This window comes from Ceratotherium simum, unplaced genomic scaffold (genome assembly GCF_057802395.1).
Source record: "Ceratotherium simum simum isolate JZ-2026a unplaced genomic scaffold, ASM5780239v1 HiC_scaffold_43, whole genome shotgun sequence".
Classification (NCBI taxonomy): domain Eukaryota; kingdom Metazoa; phylum Chordata; class Mammalia; order Perissodactyla; family Rhinocerotidae; genus Ceratotherium; species Ceratotherium simum.
The window spans coordinates 8,404,447-8,428,257 of NW_028261259.1; the positions used below are offsets into that span (position 1 = coordinate 8,404,447).

General features: G+C 47.2%; 1 protein-coding gene and 1 pseudogene across 1 annotated transcript; both read right to left on the reverse strand.

Annotated features, from left to right (window-relative positions):
• Positions 1 to 1,761: 1,761 nt before the first annotated feature.
• LOC147911540 (uncharacterized) lies at positions 1,762 to 16,980 on the reverse strand (annotated as a pseudogene).
• A 3,388-nt stretch (positions 16,981 to 20,368) lies between these two features.
• Positions 20,369 to 21,425, reverse strand: LOC147911541 (uncharacterized). Its single transcript, XM_087428039.1, has 2 exons — positions 20,982 to 21,425; positions 20,369 to 20,838 (listed from the first exon to the last, which is right to left on the reverse strand). The coding sequence occupies exons 1-2, from the start codon at positions 21,229 to 21,231 to the stop codon at positions 20,369 to 20,371; spliced, it is 720 nt and encodes a 239-aa protein (XP_087284165.1). The 5' UTR covers positions 21,232 to 21,425.
• Positions 21,426 to 23,811: the final 2,386 nt, after the last annotated feature.

The following is a 23,811-nucleotide window of genomic DNA, read 5'->3' on the forward strand; positions in this document are numbered from 1 at the left end:
TTAGAATGTGATCTTATTTGGAAACAGGGTCTTTGCAGATGTGATTAAAGATCCGCAGATGAACTCATCCTGGATTTAGGGTGGGCCCCAAATTCAATGACTGGTGTCCTTATAAGAAGAATTGATGACACAGAGACATGGAGGGAAGAAGATCACATGAAAGACGTAGGCAGAGATTGGAGATCTGCTGCCACAAGACAGGGAAGCAGGTACCAACAGGAGCTGGAAGAGGTGAGGGAGGATTCTCTGCTGTTGATAAACTGAATCAATTGTAGGGCTCCCCTTTATTCTCACTCAAACCATCAAATCCTAATAGTACCTTGTCTTAAAAATTCTGATTATCACGTGGCTTATATGGATGTCCTGAGGATCATGGACCACGCCTGATGCTATCATTTAAATTTCTCAGGTCTGCAATTATCACATGTGAACACTTTCATTTTTCAATGTAACTCACTGAAATCATGGTCTACATCTACAAATTCGTCAGGAATTTTAGAGGTATGGGAGCAAAAACCCAATTGACGTTAACCTAAAACAATTTAACAGAATATACGAGGGAAGAAAAGATGCAATGAGGGAAGACATCAGCTGATGTTAATGAGACTTGAGGAGTAGATTGTGACCAAGCACACAGATGAAGCATACAAATGAGGGTGCAGGTCTTGTCCTGACCATCCCCCATGGCCACCCTTACTCTGCTCTCCTCCCAGATGGCCTCAGACCCCGTCAGCGGCTCCTACGCTGTGACCTCACTCAGCTCCACTCCCCATAACTCCAGGTCTGGCAGGTAATAACCCCGTGTATACCCGGATCCTCTTCCTGTTCCATAAAGGGACCTGTGCCTGGATCCTGTAGGGTCAGAAAGGGCCATTTGAAATCCCCTGTCCTAGGACATCGGGGGGTTTGGAATATGCACATTAGCTCACAATAAGGAATTAGAACACCCTAGCCCTAGGGAGCAGTCAGCCCCACACCAAAGCTGTGTGCTCTGGGAGGGAGCCATCACTGTGTTAAATCCAGAGGCCGTTGTCAGGAGGCACAAGGCACAGCTGTCCACCTCCACTCACTCTCTGCCCTTCTGTTTCTCAGTCACTCTTTGACCCTCTGAAATGGGCTTCCTTCCCCATGACTGCTAAGACTGTTCTAAAAAAGGTCTTCAAGAAAGTCCAGAAAATTCCTTGTATTTGAGCTAGCATTTAGCAAAAAAAGGATACAACTTATGTTAGAATGAGATATAAAGGCAAGCTTAGTGAAGTAAGACTTTTATGGAATCAAATTAATTTAAGGTTAAAAAAAACTCTTTACAATAGGTATCATCTTTTCCTGAGTGCAAGTATTCTAAAAAAAATATAACTAAAAACACTAAATGATCCCTTAGGCCAAATTACCTTTAATATAAAAGTGAAGAAAAATCATGATAAGCAGAAATTGCAGTATACCAAGACAAGTAAATATCTTCTTTCCTGTCACATGAAACGCGATCTCTCACCCACACAACAGTCTACTCTTCACATTTATGTCTCTTAAAAGAGTTTAATAAAGTGCAATTATAAAATGACAAAGCATCACAGTCCAGAGCAAGTAGAGAGAGTTATTTTAAATCAGGCGAGTGAAACTGGGGGCTGTTCATGGGGAACCACTTCTCTGGGGCCACACTTCTTGGCTTCTTCAGCAGGACCTTCTCCTATTTTCCATCGGGTCTCAGAACATCCTTCTTGGCTCCTTGCTCTCTCTGCCTCCCTGGCAACCTCTCTGCCCTCAGGGCCTCAGCCAGTCTCCCTTGCTTTTTTCACTTTCTGACTCTGTCTGCGGATCTCTCCATAAGTTACAGGCTGTCTGTAGAGTGGGTGGGGGAGACTGAGCCCCACTCCTGGGATCATCTCTGCCCAGTCTGAAGACTGTGTGGCAGTGGGCTTGAGGCTGGGGTTTAGAGACCAGGCACCAACACAGCCTAGGGATTCACCTGGACTACCTGGTGCAATTATATTTAAGGTAGTTGTGCTATCAAAAGTACTTAAAAGTTCTCCTTCACTGCTGCAGGCACGGAGTCCCTGCAGTCTCCCGTGTGCACAGACTTGCTGGGGCTTCTGCAAGGTCTCCTCCCATTGACTGTACCTGACCTCATTGCCAGGGTGGGAAGTTATCCTTGTAACTGTCCTCTTGAAAATGCAGCCAGGAAACTGACCTCCTAAAATGCACTTATAGGAAGTGCAGACCTTTCACGATGTCTCTGCTTAGTCTTGGCTAAATGGACCTGTCTTTTCTTCTCTGACGTCTGGGGCATCATATTTCTTTTGAGTTTTCCCTTTGAAAACAAAATGAAATGTGAAATTTGAATAAAATGTGGAATGCAGACTGCCAGCCATGGAGAATTTTCTCACCTCATTTGGATCTTCCACCCTCCTGTATCCTGGAGAAGTAGCTCTCAAACTGCCCTGTGCATCACAATCATTTGGAGGATTGTTAAAACACCGATTGCTGGACATCAACCCAAGTAGGCCTGGGGAGGGCCAAGAATTTGCACTTCTAAGTGTTCCCAGATGCTGCTGATGCTGCTGGCACAGGCACCACACACTGAGAACTAGATCCTGGGACATCAAGCTGATATGAGTCAAGGACAGAAAGGACTATGAAGACTAGATGGTTGTGCGCCCAGAGCATAGTAATTTAGTGCCTCATCTCTAATGAAATCACGTTCCTCTCAGCAATTTGATGCTCATTTCACTTGCACACCCAAGTGCCATCTTCACTCAAATATTCTCCTGTTCATAAATAAATAACTCACACATGCCCTATTCCCATCACATAGTTCTAGCCACTGTAAAAAAACATTTTTCCTCTCCTGATTCTTCCTCTCTCCTCCTACTCCTCCCTGTTAACCTGGGCTCCACCATCTGACTTAACACAATAGATGCTTCTTAGAAGTCAACCCTGCTCTCACATTGGTTCCACATCCACACCCTCTTTTAGGCCATCCCATCCATTTCCCTGTCTTCAAATACCATTAATGAACTCAAAATGCTCATAGAATCAGCATAGACCTGGCTTCAACCCTGAGATCCAAATTCCCATCTGCCCACTCACCACGTCAGTGATAACTCGATGACTCAGCTCACAGTTAGCAGGTCCCAAGTTGAACCAACCAGTTCTCCAAATAATCACCCATATCTCAGGGTCCCCTAATCTCACTTGTTTGTTCTGATATCCTGTCTACACCTGAGTGTCATTCTGGACACCCTGCCACCCCACACATATATCAGTGAACCATCCATCTACCCTCCTGAATCCACCTAAAGAGTCTCCACTTTTGAATAATTCTTGAGCACCTTTCAGATTTCCTACAAAATACCATTTCCACAGAGTGACCTTTCCTTATCCCGCCATCAAAATTAATGTCATTTTCTCTGTTAATTTTTAAAGTTTTTAATTGTATGTGTATTATCATTTATTTCTCTCATACCGTTTTTCTCACTAAATTGGATACTCCAAGAAGTGAAGACTGATGTGGACTGTAATGTTTTACACTGCCGTATTCACTCACTGCTTTGCCCTTAGAAGGTGCACAACATATTTATTGAAAGAAATTATTCAAACTCCAAAAAGTACTTTCTAAAGCTTTCAAACAAATTCACTCAACTACAGTTATACAAGGATAGAATCTCTTTGGTGGTATACGGCAATAAATTATCACTAAGATTGCAAATCCTTTCTGTCTGTAATTCATTTTAAGACTCTAGCCACAATAATCTATTTAAAATGTAAACCTAATCAGTAAACCTTTCCTTTACAATCTCTCGTTTCTGTTTTCAGATCCTTTTTAAAAGTGAAGTCATACATCTGACTTCATCCCTGTTGTCCTGCCATAATCATTTATACCATCCCTTTCACTCTCCAACTTGTCCCAGTTTGGAGGGAAAATTATTTGTTCCTTCCATTTATAGAGCACCTATTATAAGCCAAGTTATGTACTAAAATCCATGATCCAGAATTTAACTTAAAAATTCACTTGACTGTTTATTTTAATCTTGGTGAGAGGAATGAGTTAATAAAGAGATGGATGAATGTCTAACATAGTGTTAGGTATAATTAGATCCTGTAATAAACAGTAAGGGCTATGCAGAGATACAGAGACAGAGGGAGAGATGGAGGAAGAACCGTAAGGAGGGATAAAGGGAAAGAAATTACCTACAATTATTTCATTTATTTATTTATTTTGTGAGGAAGATCAGCCCTGAGCTAACATCCATGCCAATCCTCTTCTTTTTTTTGCTGAGGAAGACTTGCCCTGTGTTATCATCTGTGCCCATCTTCCTCAACTTCATATGAGACGCCGACACAGCATGGCCTGACAAGTGGTGCGTTGGTGCTTTCCCAGGACCTGAACCTGGGCCGCCGGCAGCAGAGCGTGAGCACTTAACTGCTACGTCAGGGGGGCCAGCCCACCTACAATTAGATGATGCAGAGATTAGGGAAGGACTAACTGATGAGGTGATATTTGAGCACAGAACTGAATGTTTTTTTAAAAAGACCAATCACATTGTGGGTAAAAGATTTTCCAGAGACGAGAACAATGTCAACAGTGCAGAGATGAATACTACTTCCACTTCCCAGGGATGTTTTTGGTTAAAAACAAAAAAAAACAAATGTCTGGCCTATTATCCCAAGGAAGCTCCCTATACAGAAAAGTACAACACCTTGATCATTACTTAACAAACATTAACACCTAGGAAACAACTTTCAATAAGGTATCTTCTTGTTTTAAGAGCTACTGCCTGCTCACTTAAAGAGGTTTCACAGAAGGAAAAAGTGTACAAATGAACACTCTTGCTGTCCATATGGATTCCACGCTTACCAGAATAGACTGGCTTGGAAAACAGGCTGATGCAGGTTTCTCCATGGCTTCAGAGTTGTCCTGCTCACACCACTCCTGATGTGCAGACAGCCCATGGAATGCTGGAAAATGCAAGAACTTCTGCCTCTGATTCCCCTTTTATTGAGGAAAGGAGTGGATAATCCAATCAGTGGATAATCCAGGGGAGACATCCTGTCTCTTATCAATGGGATTTGAGAGATTCCTAAAGATTTATACCTAAAAAAAATCTTGGGTTATTGACAATGTCAGATACTGTTGGTATGAAAACGTTTAATACAATTGTGTGGGGAGGTGGTATTTGCAGTTTCTATCAACATTTTAATGTTTCCTTTTTCTTCCACTAATGATACTTTCTCTAAAAATAGGAATGGAAGTTTATATGTACAAAAATGTCCAAACCACTTATGTTTTAATAGGAAAAAATAGAGACTGTGTAAACGTTTATCAATGAAAGAATGTCCAAAATATTTATTAACAATTCTCTAGAATATATCACACAGCCATTAACAAGAAATTAGTATTTTGTGCATTTACATCTCATGTAATTACCAGTAAACTTGTAATTATTTCAACCGTCTTACTCTTTCCCTTCCCTTTGACCTGAATAATTAATGTTCCTTTACTTTCTTTACTTCACTGATGTTGATTTAACTCTTTTGTTATTCTGTTATTTCCTCTATAAACTTATTACTTGGAATCATATAGAAATCTTTAATTGCACTAATGGTTAAATTCTGAATCCTTAATACAGTCTAATATGAAGAATTACTTTTACCATCTCCCCCAAATGCTAATACCTTCAACACTTTCAATTCTATTTTTAACCTTCCTGACATTTGTATTACTGTTTTCATGCATTTCATTCTACATGTATTTTAATCTCCATGAGAGATTTCTAGAATTACTTCCTGAAATAAAATTCATTTATATTTATTTATAAATTATCCTTTCCTTTCCTGTTCAGTCCTTCCTGCATTCCTGGTTTTCAAGCTGGGTTAATTTTCCTTTGCATGTGATAACTCACTGCAGTATTTTGTCTAATTCAAGGCTGCTAACAGTGAAAAGTTTCACTTTAAGATTTTCTGGGACATCTTTATTTGGGACACTATTGTTGCTGGGTGTAGAATTCTGGTTTGACATGAGATTTCTTTTAGCATTTTAAAAATGCTGCTCTGTGGATGTCTCTTATTTTCTTTATGGTTAGAAATCACCAATTGGCTTTTTTCTTGCTTATTTGGCCTCACTTGTCCCTAAAATACTTTACATTAACTTTGGTTTTTAGACCATAATTTAGTTCATTAATATTTCCTGTGTAGTCACTCTGCTTAGGAAATGTTGAATTAATTGAATCTGTGGATTGATGTCTTTCGTCAACTTGGAACATGCTTGTGTATTTTCACTTCTGATATCAATTCCTCCCCACGTTCTCTCTACTCTCCTTTTAATCACACCCCATGGGTCTTTTAATTCTATCCTGAAATTTCCAATGCCATTGGCCCTATGGTTTTCTTGGGCGATTTGCTCGTGACCTGTCTTCCATTTTAGTAAACCAGCCTTTGCTGGAATCAATTCCTTCTTAATTACTTAAATTCTTAATTTCAGTTCTAACATAAACACAATATATCACTTTAATTTATTAAAAAAGAGATAGCAGAGCAGTTTGACAATGATAAAATGATTTCCTTTTGATGCAGTAAAGCTCAAATAGATGGGAGAATATTATATATTGGATCATATTAAGATATATGAGGAGCCAGTATTCATTAAAATTCACCAGAAAGACAGAGGGGGCAGAAAACCTGAGTTTCTTGTTCTTTGTACTGATGTGGACTGCATTTTGAAATGATAATATTTATATATCTTGAGTTAAAGAAAATGTTATAAAATCCGGTTTCGTCTGTTTGTATTTACTTACTTTAACATGTGTTCTGGAAAATTTAAATGACATAGGTCACATTGTGATATCTCTGTTGATCTTGTTTGGATAGAGCCATGATGTGATGGTTAATTTTAGCTGTCAACTTGACTAGACACAGGGGTGCCCAGATAGACTTTGAAGCATTATTGCTGGGTGTGTCTGTGAGAATGTTTCTGGAAGACATTATCATTTGATTCCATAGTTTACATAAACAAACTCACCCTCACTAGAGTGCGTGGGCATCATCAAATCTGTTAAGGGCTAAGTAGAACAAAAAACAAAGAAAGACTGAATCCATTGTCTCTTCCTGAGCTGGGATGTCCATCTTTTCCTGCACTTGGACATCAGAGGTCCTGGTTCTCAGGCCTTCAGAATTTGACTGAATTATATCACTGGTTTTTCTGGTTCTCCAGCTTGCAGATGGCATATTGTGGGACTTCTCAACCTCCATAACCTTGTGAGCCAATTCTTACAATAAATTTCCACTTCTATATGTTTATATATATTCTATGGTTGTATTTTTCTAGAGAATCCTGACTAATACACATGGATAAGAAATTGCATATTAAGTGCACATGGAGGAATGTTCTCGAGGCATAGGAGGCTCCCCCAATCCCCAGGAGGAAGCAACTCATCCCATCCAGGCAGCAGGCATGAGCACGTGCAAACACACACACACACACGCACACACACACATACACACACAAGTAATTTGAAAATGCGCTCAAGCTCAAACTCTCACTCTCTGCCTTATTGTTCATCACAGCAGTGATTTCTACATGGCATGTTATACATACTTTGCCATTTATGATCTCTTTCCTCCCACTAAGACTAAATCAAACAGGGGCTGTGAGTCTATTTAGTTATTTTGTAGATCACAGGTTTTACACCAGAGCTTTGCATGTAGTAAGTGCTCTAAAAATAGAATGACCAAATAGTTTTCCCTCCAAACTGGAACATATCAGGGAATGAAAAGGGTAATATTAATAATTATGATAAGACAACAGGAGAAATATGTGCTGAAGACAGAAATGGAGGATTTAAAAGTTAAGATGAACTGATCACTTTTGCATTTTAAACAGATCATTGTGACTAGAATCTCATGATTGGATTACGAGGAGAAAGGATTTGGAATCTTAAGCTACTCCTGCTAATTTATTGCAGTGTAGCACCTAAAGGTGGTATCTTTGCACAAGAGTAGTTAAGTGGAGTGGCCTGTCCCGTGGCTTAGTGGTTAAGTGTGTGTGCTCCGCTGCTGGCAACTGTGGTACGGAACCCCAGGTGGGCTTCTCCAGCCATGCTGAGGCCGAGTCCCACATAAAGCAGCTAGAAGGATGTGCAACTATGACATACAACTATCTGCTGGGGCTTTGGGGAAAAAAAAGAGGAGGTCTGGCAATAGATGTTAGCTCAGAGCCGGTCTTCCTCAGCAAAAACAGGAGGATTAGCATGGATGTTAGCTCAGGGCTGATCTTCCTTGGGGGAAAAAAAAAGAATAGTTAAGTGGATGGATTTAAAATATTTCATGGAGCAAAGTTTTAGTGTTTGAATTTTATATGTACATGAATATAATTTATATATTGTACACATAATATATGTGAGCCCTTTTTGTGTGCAAAGCCATATGTGTACATTATTGTGGGAAAATCTGGAAAATCCACATTAGTCTTGTCTTCATGGAATATCTAATTTAGTGAGAAAGAACTAAATCTTGAAAGAAATAGATAATAATGCACATATAACTAAAATAGAAAAAAATCAACAAAGAGGAAAAATGGAGTTTTGTATTTTAGGTTACTGGAGCAGGAGTGTTCACTGTGTGGAAGTGATATTTTGTATGAGGTCTGAAAGGTGATTAGAAATAAATCAGAAGTGGATAACCTGTAGGTAGATTCAGAAGGGTGGATGAATGGTTCATTGATATGTGAGTGTGGGGTGGCAGGGTGTCCATGGTGACATCCAGGGTAGACAGGTTATTACCAAAAATGAGTGAGTTTGGGGACACTGAGAGAGAAGCAAATTATTTGGGGAAGTGACTTGTTCAACTTGGGACCTGGTCATTGTGAGTTATCACTGATGTGGTGAATGTGAAGGTAGATAAATGGGTCTGGGGTTCAGAGTTAGGTCTCTGCTGATTCTTTGGACATGTTTGGCTCATTAGTGGTATTTGAAGCCGGGGAAATGGATGGGGTTGCCCCAGAAGGAGGGTGCAGATGGGGAATTGGTGTCAGAGCAGTGCTGACTTTTGGGAAGCATCAGTCATTGTGGGGTGGTAATAAAGAGAAGCCTGGAAGTTGCTCAGGAAGTTTAGACAGGCAAGAGCAGGACAGTGTAGGGTGGTGGATCCCAAGGACAAATGGTCTTTTAAAGGACATTGGAGTCCGCAATGTCACGTGCTACTGCAGAGCATGTCAGAAAAATCATGAAAAGTCCCCAGTGGATTAGTAAGAGACACGGCTTGTGAGGTTAGCAAGAGAAGCATCCACAGAATGGGGATAGGATTGGGTGGGCACTGTGGAAACAGAGGCATTGGGATATATGTGAACTTTTCACAATGGATCCCTGGCAGGAGGAGGAGAGGAGGGGCGTGGAGGGTGAGGACTGTTAGGAACGCTGGCTGAAGAGATTAGTTTGTAGATGGTAGAGATTTGTGCATATTTGAAACTTGAGGGATGATTCCAGTAGGGAAGTTATGGAAAGCACAACAAATCTTGAGGGCATAATGTCATTGAAATGGAAGGATAAGATAAAAATCAGAGTGGTTTCAGCCAAAAAATCTATTTCTTTGCATATAACAACAGAAAAGGTGTGATAAATGAATTCCTTATGAGGAATATTTGTAGATCTGATGACTAGAGAGTGAAATAGTTCTTGTCTGGTGGTTAACAATTTATCTGTGAAATATGGAGGAGGTCGGAATATAGAGATTTATGGAACTCAAGAAATGGAAAAAATGAGCAGAGCATTCAGGAAGCATTAGACAAATGCATATAGGTCCATTGGTTGCTGTTGATTCTCTGTTGGGATCCACAGGCTCCTGGTGCATTCTCTGTTCAGTGCAAGTGTCAACATGACATGACAGGTATTTGAAATCATCTGAAGTGTGCAGGGTGGATATGATGGCAATAAAGTATCTGGGAGTATGGTCAGTGGATGATTGAAATGATGGACTGTGAATCTGAGATTACTAGAAAGGATTAGGAGAAGAAAAGTAAGAGGCTTGTGAAGATATTCCTATGGGAGTAATCTACTTTATTGAAGAACGGTTATTTAGAGTGGATTTCTTTGTGTAAAAACTGGCAATGTGGAAATTTGTGGTGGGAATATGGTGTTTGTGAATTACTGACTGGTGAGCAGGAGAATTTTTGGTGAAGATAGGATCGGGGTGTGGAAGTGAATGACTAAGGATAGAATAGTGAATAATTTCATTAGAGATGAGGCCGTAAAGGAGCTGTGGAGTCCTTGGAACTCTGTGTCCCAATAACAGTGGGCTGTGGGACACCAGCATGCGTGTATTTGACCATGACAGAGAGCGGAGGAGAGGAACGTCCTGAAGCAAGATGGCAGAGGGAAGTTGGTCTGGATTTGACACTGGATAATGACCTTGAGCTTTCTGTCCTTGTTTCACATCAGCTTGATGATGTCACTGAATCCTAGTCTCCATGTGTGGTCCCTGTACCAGCACTGATCATCACCTCTTAGAAATAAAAATTCTCTATTCCTTCCCCAGACCTACTTGGTTTGAGATCCAGCAATCTGAGTTTTAAAAACTCTCCAATGATTGTGATGCACAGTGTGATTTGAGACACATGCGTCCAGGGAGAGAAGGAGGGTGAAATATCCACGTGAGCTGAGAACGTTCTCCATGGATGGTAGTCTTCATCCTCCATTTTGTTCAAATATCACATTTTATTTTGTTTTGAAAGAGAAAGCTCCAAAAATATTCCCCGACTTCATAGTGGAAACGGTAAGACCATGAAACTAAACCCAATAAGAAAACTGAAGATCTATGCACCCTGAAGCCTAAGCAGCTGCATATTCCAGAGGAGAGTTGCTGGAATAACTTCCCATCCTGGCAGTGAGGTCAGGTGCAGTCAGTGGGAGCAGACCCTGGAGAAGCCGCAGCAAGTCTGTGGCTACAGCAGACGGCAGGGACTCCAGGCCTGCAGCAGTGAAGGAGAAATCTTAAGTTCTTTGGAGTCACAAATACCTTCAAAACAGTCGCACAGGCTGGTCCATGTGAATCCCTGGACCATGCAGGGGCCGAGGGATCTGCACACCAGCCCTGATCCCACCCTGGCTCGCTGTACATATTGGGCAGAGATGAGTCCAAGAATGGGTCTGGGTCGCTCACAGACCCTCTGCAGGCAACAGGCATCTTCTAGAGATATCAGGAGACAGACACAGAATGTGAAGAAAAGCATGGGAGAGACTGACTGTGGTCTCGAGGACAGACGAGATTGCCGGGGAGGCAGAGAGAGCAAGGAGCCAAGAAAGACATCCTGAAAACAGTGAGGAAAGCAACATGGGTGCTGAAGAAAAGGTGAGCGGTGCCGTTGAGAAATTCCCCATGAGACAGGCTTGACTCTCACAGCATCTCTTTGTAACGTCCATCACGAGCTTGACCTTTCATGATAAACCTCAATTTTTCTTTACCATGAGTTTTCTCCTTTTTATATTAAAATTGAAAGGATAATTGAAGCTGAGGAATTAGTGTTTTGAACTTACATTTGTTTTTTCTAGAACTTACACTCGATGAAGTGATGATATCTACTAGAATGAGATTTGTCTTTGAATGTATATTAAATCCGATTCCATAAATTTTTATTATGATTTTGCATCTTTTTTTTTTTTGCTGAGAAATATTTACCCTGAGCTAACATTTGTTGCCAATCTTCCTCTACTTTTTGTGTGGGTCACCATCACGGCATGGCTGCTAATGAGTATTGTAGGTCCGTGCCTAGTAAGTGAACGTGGGCCACCAAAGCAGAACATGCCAAACTTAACCACTTGGCCAGGGGCCAGTAAGATTATTTTGCATCTAATTATAACGTAAAATCCATCAGTCTTTCTCTTCATGGTCACATGGTAATTCAGACATAGGTGATTTCTATATCATGAATTAAGTATCTCTTATCTGTTACCTGGCAAACTTGTGTAGCTTTGATTTTGGAATCTCAAGAATGAGCATACCCCCTGGGGACATTATTTTCCACTTAGAGAATCTTGGCAACAGGCTCATTTCCTTCCTTCCCACACTAGACCCAGAGTCGTGGAAATGTGTTCACCTTGCACACAGCACAGAGCACATAGGAATTACTCAACAAACATGTGATAAGTGAATAATTGGTGGCATCATCAGGTCATTCACAGAAGCCAGACTGAGAGAGAGCTTCCTTAGGTCAGGAAGGAGACGCATTCCTTTATATTTGTGATGTTTTAATTTGTAACATTGCAATGTGAACACCAAGTATACTGTTTTTGTCAAAATTGTGTTCTGAAGGTTTTCAAAAATCTCTAAAACTCAGAGTACAGAAAAATAAATATCTGTGAACCTGTTACTTGCTTCAAACATTGTCAACTCGTATACCATCTGACTTTGTTTATCTTCACACCAAGACCCCAAGAATTAACCAGAGGAGATGGCTGAGAGCACATCATTTCAGCTGTAAATATTTCAGTTTCTCTTACAGATGAGGGATTTTTGGAACACAAACACAATAACGTTATCACATACAAAAATAAAAATGTCCTTCGGATAATCAACTATCTAGTCAGTATCCAAAGTCTCCCAGTTTTGTCAAGGTTATTTACTGATTTTACATTTTATTTGAGTCAGGATCTTAATGAAACCCTTCTTTTGCAATTGGTTGATCTGTTTCTGAAGTCACTTTTAATCTCTTAGTAGTTCATGCATCTTGGGATTTGGGTGGGATATGAGTGTGTGTGTTTGTGTTGTCTACACGGATGTGTGAATTCTTTCTTTCCTGGATGGCAGTGCCTTGAAAGGAAGGGCCTGGGCTGTGGGAACCAGGATTTCTACTCTGCTTCTGGCTGAACTGAAAAGGCCTCCCTGGGTGACACTTGCAGCCTTCAGAAAGGAGGGGGAAGAAGTACCAAGGAATTCAAGACAATGGCCCTTGTCTTACAGGGTGTTTCCAGGGCATGATGTTCAAAATGCCGGGTGCTAACCCTTTAGCTCCAGGTCGTCGGGTGGGTTCTCGGCATGAGCTCTGAACAGTGTCTTTTAACCACCCACCTGGGGAGCATTTCACCATTTTAATTGGTAAGGTTGTGTCTGTTGTGTCTAAGATTGGTGGCATTCCCCTGCTGGACCCACTTCTATAACTGCCCCTCTCCTGCCTCATCTTTCAAAACTCCCAACAGGAAAGTTTCACATCCCTGTAACACAAATCCATATAACCACAGCACAGACTGGGGAAAAGAACACAGCTGTCCCAGGGGCTACGTGCTCTATTCCGTCAGGCCCAGCTGCCCCTTTGGGACAAGTCAGTAACAACACGAGTGAGTGTGTAAACTAGTGATTGTCTGAGACCAGGGACCTCAGAACCACATGGGCCCAGATGTCACCCAGGGCAGCAAGGGACGGTGTGGGTCATTCAGTGGACAGGATTAAGGTCTCTTGTCCTGGCAAACCAGAGCTTACCCCTGATCCATCAGGCCCAGCTGGGGAGGAATGGCTACGGTGTACCTGACAGAAAGGCTAGGGGCCTTCTAGGGAATTTTTGCCCAAATAGAATCATACAAAGCTGTGCAGGGATGCTGGAAATCCTAGTTCACAGGGAGCAGTGAGGTTTATGGAACAAAGTCCTGTTGTAGGTTTAAAAGGTGCATCATGCATCTTTCCCTCTGGATATGAAACAAGCGGGAAAAGGACTTCCAAGTGCATGGGCCACGATCACAGGAGGATTCCAATCTAGGCAAAGGGTGAACAGGTAGCCCTAGAGGCGGCCTGATGGGGATGTCCTGTGGGCCCTTAGTCCATCTGCCAGTCCATCTGGCAGAAGACCAGTCCATCTGGTCTTCCTCTGTCCTTGTCCGTTACACATGCAAACATTTATCTTTTTTCATTTATTTCTCATTTAGTGTTGATGCAAATCCAGAGACTGGTTAGAAAATGGCAAGTTCCAATATCTGATCAAAGAAACCTCAACAAGAGAAGCAAAAAACATTCCTTCTTCCTGGAAAGCTGTAGAGAGACAGCCACTGTCCTGAGGAAGGACATGGTTCTGGTAGGTGCTATTTGAAAGACACCCACACTTCAGTGGTTATTGCTCTGCCTGGGAAAGTCCCTCCAACCTCTACATCCAGGGAAATCTGAGGGGCTGTCTCTGCTCCTGGCCCAGGTGACCCACACAGAAATGCACCTGTCCTCTGAGGAAGGGGGACTTGAGGGTTTCATTCAGTAGCCAGGGTGGAGGCTGGCCCTCCTCCCTTCTCCCACATACAATAATCTGTGAGCATACACAAGTTCTTAATTCAAGGAGGAAAGTGAGATTCTGTGTCTCATTTACATGAGCATAAGAAGTGAAAGAACCACACCACAACACCCAGGCTGTGACAGAAACAGGATATATCGTAAGAGTCAAATCTACCATTTACTATTAAAGAAATAATATCACTCCTCCCCAATGGGTTAACAGTCGCTGGGGTGCAGATTTCAGGGAGTTGGAGGGGGTGGTTCCCTCCCTCTGGGGCTTTAGGGGAAACCAGGGAAAGTCTTAGGATGTCCTCCTTCACTCAGGGTGGGAAGAGCTGGCCCGGTGCACCCCGAGGGCGCCAGTGTCCCTGCTGGTCAGGAGGAGCTGCACTTGTGGTCTCCAGAGTGTGACGGATCATCGCCAAGGGTGTGGTGGCTGAAGAGAAGAAACAGACTATTTTGGGGTCCCTCCCTGAGATTCATGGCACACCTCCCTGCCCCCCTGCACTCTGATCCAAACCCTGTGCAGAGTGCTCAGTCCATCAACAGCACCTCATTTGTCCCTGATGCAGGAGGCATCATTTAGCATCACCCATTTCAGAGGAGGCAACTGAATCCCAGAGAGGAGAGGGGAGCAGCCTGTCCCAGGCCTGGTCAGCAGTGGAGCTGGAATCCAGGCCCATGTTTAGCCCGAAGGTGTATTGAGCCCCTGGATTCAGTCGCTGCTGGAGCCAACACTCACTCGGCTCTAAACTGGAGGATGTCCGGTTCCTCTTTCTCTTGAAGAATCGCATTTTGCTCGCCTTCTGGTGTGCGGACTCCAGCTAGCAGGAGACCCAGTAGCTACAGGACAGAGTGGACCTGTGAGGTACCAGGAGCCACACCTTAGGTGCCCCTCCCAGAGCCTGCCAGCAGCTGAATCCCAGTGCCCCATGGGCCACCCCGCTACGAGTTCTGAGGCTGATTAACGAGCCAGACCATAGGCTCTGGAGCTGGCCATCAGAGAGAGTCTGCCCTGCCCTCACCCAACTCCTGTCCCCCTCGCCTCTCATGGACACTGATGGGCTCCATGGCCTGGAACCAGGCCCTAAATCGCTCTTCGGGCTCCAGGTCATACGCATTTGCAGCCTGCTGGAGCAGCTGGATCCTCCTGATGACTTTTAATTTCTGGGAGGAAGGACAGGATGCAGACAGAGCTTGGGTGGGGAACCCTGCCAGGGACTTGTGCGTATTGAGGATCTGGTCTGGGGTCTGTGCTCACTCGGGAACCCTCCTTCCTTCCCACTCCATTCAGGACTTGCCTGTCCTCACAGGTGGCTGGAATTAGTTCCTTATCCAGGAAGGTGTCCTTGATATCAGCCCCTCCCACACACGCCAACGTGATGGGATTCCCAGCTTTGTGGATCTGACTGTCCCAATAAACGTAAGACCCAAGGGATGAGGCCAGAGAAAGTCTTGCCAGGGGAGGTCTGTGATTTCTACTTCCCCACCCTCCCACAGTTGCTCACCTCATACCATTTCTGGAAGTTGACCCGATTTCCCTGGAAGGGAGATGGCTAATGTCCATCAGAAACAGCCCCCTAAGCCCATAACCAACCCCCATCCCACCCCTTCTCAGGCTGCAAGAACATCAGGGCCCAGCAGAGGGCAGAGCTTCCACAAAGAGAACTTGACACTGGGCCAGGCTCTGGGCCCCAGAGCAGGAGGGACAGGGGAGCTGAGGCCAAAGACCTTATGTAGCACACCATCTCTGATGACAGATGGGGAGACTGAGGCCTCAGGGAGGAAGGCACAGCTGGAACACAGAAGTGCTTCCTCACTTGCAGGGGCTGATGGCACGCCCCCAGGGGCAGGACCCGAGGGGGAGGCTGAGTGCAGCTCAGACACAGCCTCCTGCAGCTCTGCAGGCAGGCAGCTCTGAGCTTCACTAGCCCAGGGAGCCTGATTGGGGGGTTATGCGGAGCGTCTATTCATGCATTGCTAAGATGGGCCTGACTCCCCAGCACCCAGGGGTGGCCATGGGGCTCTCATGAGAGGAGGTTTGCCAGGTACTGAGAGCTCAGGGCCCAGTGCAGGGCTCTCGCCTCCCAAACCTCAGGATCCTGCTCCTTGGTCCCACCTCCAGGCTCACTCACTTCCAGATCATCCTCCATCCCAATGTTCAGCAGCTTCAGGTGATAGAGGAACGTGCCCAGGAAGGGGACGACACCCTGTGAATTCAGGGTGGGAGTGGTGAGATGAGTCCCACCTCTCAGGTGCCCCCATGGAGCCTCCCCCAAATCCCTTCACCCCAGCCTCCTGCCCACCACAGACTCCCACAGAGAGCAGCCTAGGACCCTCAGCGGCCTGTCCCCAGTTGCCCCCTCCAGGACCACTCAACTTCCCCAGTCACCTCCCAGGGGCGGCTTTTGGCAAATCCCAGAGTATGTGCTCCCTGCCCCTCCCCTCCCTAATCCATCCTGGGCACAGCCCTTCCAGGCCTCCTCCTGGTCACTTACAGGGCAGGCATTTCAGGCTCTGGGGCTCCAGGAGCTGGGCTGGAGGAGGAGGGACCCCTCTCTTAAGGAGGCCTCAAGCCGTGAGGAGAGAGACCCCCTCCTCTAACACCTGGACCCTCCCCCTCAGGCCCCTTCACCTGCTGCTGCTGCCTCTCCTGGGCTCCCTGGGGATCCATCTCTAGGGTGGCCCACACAGAGGTCACCTCCTGCAGGGTCAAGGACAGGCTCAGGGAGGCCATGCTCCCTTCCCTGTGTCTCCCAGGCCCCTGAACCTGGACCCTGGACATCTGGTGTCTACGGCTGATCCCATTCCAGAGTGTTCTGATTGTAGATCACTCCCAGCTCCAACACTCCCTCCTCTGTGCCCTCAGGCCTGCCCAGGCCCCTAAGCCTCTCTCCTCATCAGGAAAGTGTGAGGAGGACTCCCATGCCTCCCAGGGTCCCCTGAGGACTCAGTGTCATCTGACTGTCACCAGTACTCTCCCCTCACCCCTCGAGGAGGAGGAGCACAAAGCTCCTGCTCATTCCTCTCCCCCTTGTACCTCATCACCCCTATGCGAATTGCACCACAGATCATCTCCTTCCATTTCCCAGATGAGGAGACTGAGGCCCACAGAGGGGCAGTGAATTGCTCTGGGGCCCACAGAGGAGACCGTCCCCCTTCCCAGCCAAAGGGCCTGGCCCCCGGCCTTCACTCCTCCTCCAGACACACCTCTGACCAATGTCCTGTCCTCTGGACTCTCGGGGTGTGTTGTGGCCCTCAGTCAGCCTGAGCCATGGATTGGGAGGCACAAGGTATCTCGGGGTCCTATCCAAGTGGATTCTGTGTTTTCCAGCCCCCTGGGATTCTCTGACACCACGCTGGACCTAAGGTCATGCCAAAGGCCTCAGCTCCCTAGGACCCCCTCAGGATGAACCCTGCACAGAACTCCTCTTTTATTCACTCAGGAAGGATTCCCCTTGTGCCACATCTGAGTGACAGTGTAGGGGGTTACCACAGCGCTGTGTAATGGTGACATTTGCATCCTTTTTTACTTGGAAACTTCTAAAGTCCTGTCAGGAAGGTCCATTAAGAATCTGTAGGTTCCCCGATAATTCTCATTGACATCTGGGGCATATCCTTGTCAACAAGGCACCGGGCGAGCCTCACTGGTTTGTCAGCAGTGACCACTATCTGGCTAGAGTGCACAGTCCCAGAGACCACACAGTTCTGTCCCAGATCCACCATTTGGCCGAAGGCTGGGCAGCCCCTGTGTCCACAAGACCTGTGTGACCTCACAGTGCCCATCCCTGGGGCAGGCAGAGTGCCCACCCCTTTGAAGTGCAGTGAAGACAGAAGGAGCAGCAGGGGCCTGGCTTCCTGAGGACAGGCTGGGCTGCTGTAGGAAGAAAGGAACCCCCACCCACTCCATCCACCCGCCAGCCTGGAGGAAGAGGGCCAGCTGATGGGTCCACATGGAAGCCAGAGACCTGCTCATTCTGCCAGCTCCTCACCTCCTGGAAGAGTCCAGCCGACATCACTGTATCCCGTGAGAAAGGCCTCCTTCCCCAAACAGTCCCCACCTGCCCCTGCAGCTCACACCCCCCGCTTCCTGTCAAGCTGGACAAGACAGACCGTTATTTCTCAGGGAACCTTAAGTGAAAAACTTCCCAAAGCACATCCTGCCTTGTCTCTCCCCACCTCACCTCCCCTCCTTCCAGATCTCCAGCCTCCACTCACCTCCTTGAGCAGCTTCCTGCTCTCCTGCTGGCTTGTTTTCATCAACATTTTAAGTTTTGTACAGGTCTTCCTGAGGAGGGAAAAAAGGAAAGAGACACTGTGGAGTGGTTTGAGGGTAAATCCCTTTTGTTTGAAAACCCAGAAGATCCAGACAGCCTGGATGAGCGTTTTCACTGTGTCTTCTGAGCCCTGAGGTGTCTGGGACTGTGGAGGGGGCTCTCCTGTTGTCACCTGGGGCCTCCATTCTCTTATCTTCTCAGCAGATGTGTTTTAAACAGTCTTAATTACATGTGGACAGAGAGTTCTTTTGTTGAAAACACTTGAAAATCTTCAATTTGGCTCAAGCCAGGATCTGTCACTTAGGGAAACTGATTCCTGAGGCAGAACCACTGGCCTAAGTTTTCAGAAAGACTCCAAGCCTCCCAACCAGGTCAGACACTATTGACAGGGTTTGCTGTCTCCCAGGAGGTCCCAACTGACTGAAGGGCAATGCTAGCCCTGTGGGGGGTGTCTGGTCCACCCAGGTGGTGCTCACATGGAGAGAGGCCTACCCACCTGGACACCCATCTCCATGTCTCTTTTAAACGCTGAATGGAGGGGACCTGCAGAGCCCAGAGGATCGCATGGAGTTAGGAAAGTATCCTCAGGCCCTGGCATTCCTGGAGAAGGGAAGAGAATGAGCTGTGAGGGGGAGCTGGAGCCTTGCTTCCTCTGGCTTCTGTCGTCGCATTGACGTCTCCTGTCCTGGATGAGACAGTAGCTCAGGGAACCCGGGAAAGGCACAGCTGGAAGCTGATGAAGAATACTTCCAGGGAGGAGGATTTTAGCTCAAGGTAAGGAAGGATCCCAGGAAGGGGTGAGATTCCCACCATTGGGACCAGGAGTCAGGTCATCGAGGCACTGGCTGGAGGGGCCTAATAATTGTGCAAAGACTCAGACCACAGACTTCAAACATGAGAGCTGAGAAAGGAGAAGGGGCAGTTCCCCTGACTCCAGAGAGGAGCTCTCAGGGCCTCCCACATCTTACCTTGGCCACCTGGATCCAGAGCTTCACCACCCTGGCCCTGTCCTAGGCCGTCATGCTCGGGTCCCCAATGCAGGTGGTGATGACACATTCGACCACTCTGTTAAAGTGGGTCGTGGTGGCATGGATGGTGGGTGTCAGGTGTTCATTGCCCCTGTTGTCACACTGGCACCAGATGGAGTCCAGGAAGTCGTGGGGCATCAATTTCTTGAAGAGCTCCTGGGGAGGACAGAGCATGTCACCCAGCCCTGTCACAGCCCAGCTCAGCATCCGCAGCCCCCTGTCCCAGGCCGGGTCAGTGGTGAGAGCTAGAGCTCAGGAAGCTGAGAATGTGGCCTGAGGCTTGTGGGAGTCCCTGGGTGTTGCCTGTGTCCCCTGAGGGTACCCAGCACAGGATGACCCAGGACCCGATACTGTGGCGCCGGGAAGTGACATTTGTTCGCTGCCCAGTCTCACTTCCTCTAAGCACCAGAACTCGGCTCCTGCTTGACCGTCTCTAGGGGCATCTCCCACCCAATCTGACCATCCTGGGGTCTGACTCCTCTTTCAGATGCACATTCTCTCAAGGCAGCAACAACCACAGGCTTTGTTTGTCTGCCTTGCAGTCATGAACACATGAGGTGCTTATTAGTGCTGAGGCTGTTGAGGCCTCCTGCTCAAATGAGTGAACTACCCAAGGGAGAGACAGCACTTCAGTGTGCTCCCCTCCCCCACCAAAGCGCAGATTCTGCCCAACTTCCTCTCTGCTCCACCTCGTCCATCTGCACAGCCACTCTGCATGGCAGCTGCTCTCAGTGTCCAGCTCTACTCTCCACATGAGGACAGCAAAGGCTTGGGACTTAAGAAAGCTGCTCAGGTCACATGACGGTAAGCAGGGAAGCTGGACCGAGATCATGGGATTCTGGATGAAGAAATGGCAGGTGTGGGGCAGCTCATGGCACAGGGAAGGCCGACCCCACCTGCCGTGAGCGCTCCGCTGTTCAGCACATCAATCAGTGTCAACTGCTCTGCCACCAGCCTGGGAAGGAACTCCAAGATGTCTGGCTTCTCATCCCTCAGCAGGTTCTTGCTGGTCACATCCCAGCGGCAGGTGGGCTCTGGGGCTGGAACTGGCTCTGCTGTTATCTCTCCAGGTGGAGTGAGGATTCTCCCTGGAGCCAATGGTCCAGCTGGCTCCAGCTCAGGAGCTGGCACTGGGGCTGGAGCTGATGTTGGTGGTGGCTCTGGCCCTGGAGGGACTGATGGAGGTAACACTGGCTCCAGCTCTAGCACATGTGGTGGAACAAGAGCTGGAGCTGGATCTAGCCGTGGAGCTGGCCTTTGCTCTGGCTCTGGAGCTGGAGGGAGCTCTGGAGATGATACTGCAGCAGAAGAAAGAAACAGTTTCACTCAAGTAGCTGACTTCCCCGGTCCCTGTCAAAGCCAGGAAAGACCCCACTGCCTTTAAGGGAACCTAGCCTTTGAAGACCCTGCAAATCATCTTCCCATACTGCAGTTTCCTCACCTTCCAGATCTGCCTCAATGGGCCTTGGATGCTCCAGCTGGACCTGGAGAAAGTAGGCGTGGTCCCCAGCTCCAAGCCAGGCAAGCTGAGATGCAGAGAGGTCAGCTTCATCCTGAAGCAGGGAAAGTGCAAGGGTTGCCAGAAATCCTGCCCTGGGTCCAGGCAGGTTCCCACCAGAGAAGAGATGGCACTGGGGGAGGCAATTTGGCAACAGAGTCAGAGGCCTGGCCTTTCCCTCCACACTTCTCATGCAAGGCACCGATGTCTGCCCCTTCCCATCCTGGGGATGAGCCCCTGCTCATACAGCACGTTGAACACAGAGCCTGTCGTGACTCTCTTCCTGCCGACACTCTTCTCCTGAAGGGCCGGGACACAGCCCAGCCCAGCCCTCCATGTACTTGTGCAACGGGATTGAGCAGAGGCCATTTTTTGAGCAGGTTGTTCACAGACTTCCTGTCTTGGGCCTGGAGGTGGTGGTCAGAAGAGTTGGACATGGAGAAGGGGAGACAGATTAAGATGGGTCTGTGATGGGAATGGGTCTCTTGGAGACAACTCAGCCTAACCACCCCTCTGTTTCCCAGGGGTCCTGGCACCCATCCATAGCTCTTTGACTCCTGTCCTCCTGGAGTGGAAGCCACCAGACCTCAGCCTTCCAATGGGAATCAAAAGATGTGTGAGACGCAAGGTTCTGACAGGCCCACCACAGCCACAGCCCCCATCTCTCCCTCCACATCTTGTTCTGTAGAGACAGGAAGCCCTTCTTCGGACCCAAAGACCACTCACTTTTTTAGATGAGCCTGTGCTCTGCCCTCCTGGCTGGACTAAGGGAAGATGCCTCCAGCTATAAAGGAGGCTATCAGGGCATCACTTGGGATGTAACATGGAAGACAGGACCTGCGAAAGATGTCTAATGTCACTATCTGACTCTCAGCCGACAATTGAGGCACAGCGATTGTGTCTCCTTCATTCACTGACTTTACTAAGTGTCTCCAAAAGTCCTGCATGTAGTAGGTGCTTAATCTACACACTTGAATGAATGAAGTCCAGCCAGACCATCCCAGACACTTGAGTGGGCCTAGGCCCTCTCTGCTGCCCCAGACATCCTTAATTGGCTACCCCAAGGAAAAGGATCAAGACCAGCTGCATGGAATCTCAACTCCTTGACAGGGTGCTTTCCATGTGCTTTTCCACACTCAGAAAAAACACATCCTAGAGATCAGTGAGGCAGACTATTTTTCACGGGGAAGAGAAAAATAAACACCATGGACAACCACAGCACGTCCACAGCCCTCTCTGCAGATCCAGGCACCAGGTAAGCACCTGCCATTGCTGATCCCATTAGTCCATACAAGATTACCATAAAATTTATCCTCACCCCCAACTTTTCAGAAGAGCAAACTGAGGCTCAGAGAGATGTGGGGATTTGCCCAAGGTACACAGCTGGCAGTGGGCAGAGTCACCACTGTGTTGAGGAGGGAGTGGCTACTCACCTAGTAAACAGCTGGTTCAGGACCCGGTGGGATGTGTCTAAGGCCAAGTAGTTGATCATGAAGGTGGTGAAGCTGGACATGTTCCTACTCAGGAAAGCTGGTGCCATGGACTCTGTCAGCTACTCCATCACGCTGCCTGGAGGGCACGCATCCTGCAGGCCTCATTTAAATGCACAGTGAACTCATCCTCACACTGGGGGAGAGGAGGAGGGACATACAGTAAGTGACATCACAGTGAACCACCAGGAGGACTGAGGTGACTTTCTACCCTCCTGTGTAGCTGGTGGGGAGGAGTGGAGGTCCAGATTCTTTTGGGAGTGGGACTGTGGGGTACTCTAGTGAGAAAATTATGGGGGTGGGGAGTCCAGGGGGTTCTCAGATTTAAGTCTGCATTCTAGCACTGCCTTGGTCATCTCAGAGTCCTGGGTGTGAAGACCCCTCTTCACCCACACTCACCTCAGAGCAGCCCTGGTCATTGATGAACTGGTGCACTTGTGTTCTCTCCAGGGAGAGGGTCAACTGGAAGCCATCCACCAGCTCCTCGACCATCTCTTGGGTGCAGCTCTGCAGTGACAGTGCCCAGCAGTCAGGCCAGGAGGGATCAGGGGCCTGCCTGGACTTTGCCACAGGGGGAAACCCCGCCACAAATCAGGCACAGAGGGGAATCTGCATAGACTCCACCAGGGAAGGAATGTGAGGACACCTTGAGGGCCCGGCATTCACATGTAGATAGAGGAACTTGATCCCCAGCACTCACCTGACTCTCCTGCAGCCAAGATATTGAGTATGAACATGACACACTGTCTGACTCCCACCATCTAGATTCCTGCTCCTGCCCAGGCTGGGTCCTCCTCATCCCCAGCTTCCCTAACTCCACCTCCCACACACACACACACAATGAGTGTTAAGGGGTGTGGGGCTGTCCTTTTAGGATCACAGTTCTGGCCTGATCTAGAGTGGCCTGCCCTGGCCCACACTGTTACCTGATGGTTCCTTCTGCCAAAAGGCATTCGAGGTGAGGGCTGAGCCAATGTCTAAAGCAACTTAACATGCTCTCATTCTGGGCTTTCCGGGGGCCAGAGCCTCGGAAAGTCACGGGACAACATGAGAACATCCTGCTGTGTCGAGTGTCTCCACCCAAATGAACTGGACAGGAGGCTGTGATTACAATGTGGGTGCCTGGTAACCAGAGTTCTAAGTTCTACTGGGGGCTGTCACCAAGAAAGTGAAGTCACTTCTTCAAGGTTCTATTACTTGGCCCCTTCATTCAATCAGACCCATCAAAAGCCCCTCTAGGCTGTTGGCTGCTCTCCCTCCTTGCCCATGTCATCTCCATCACT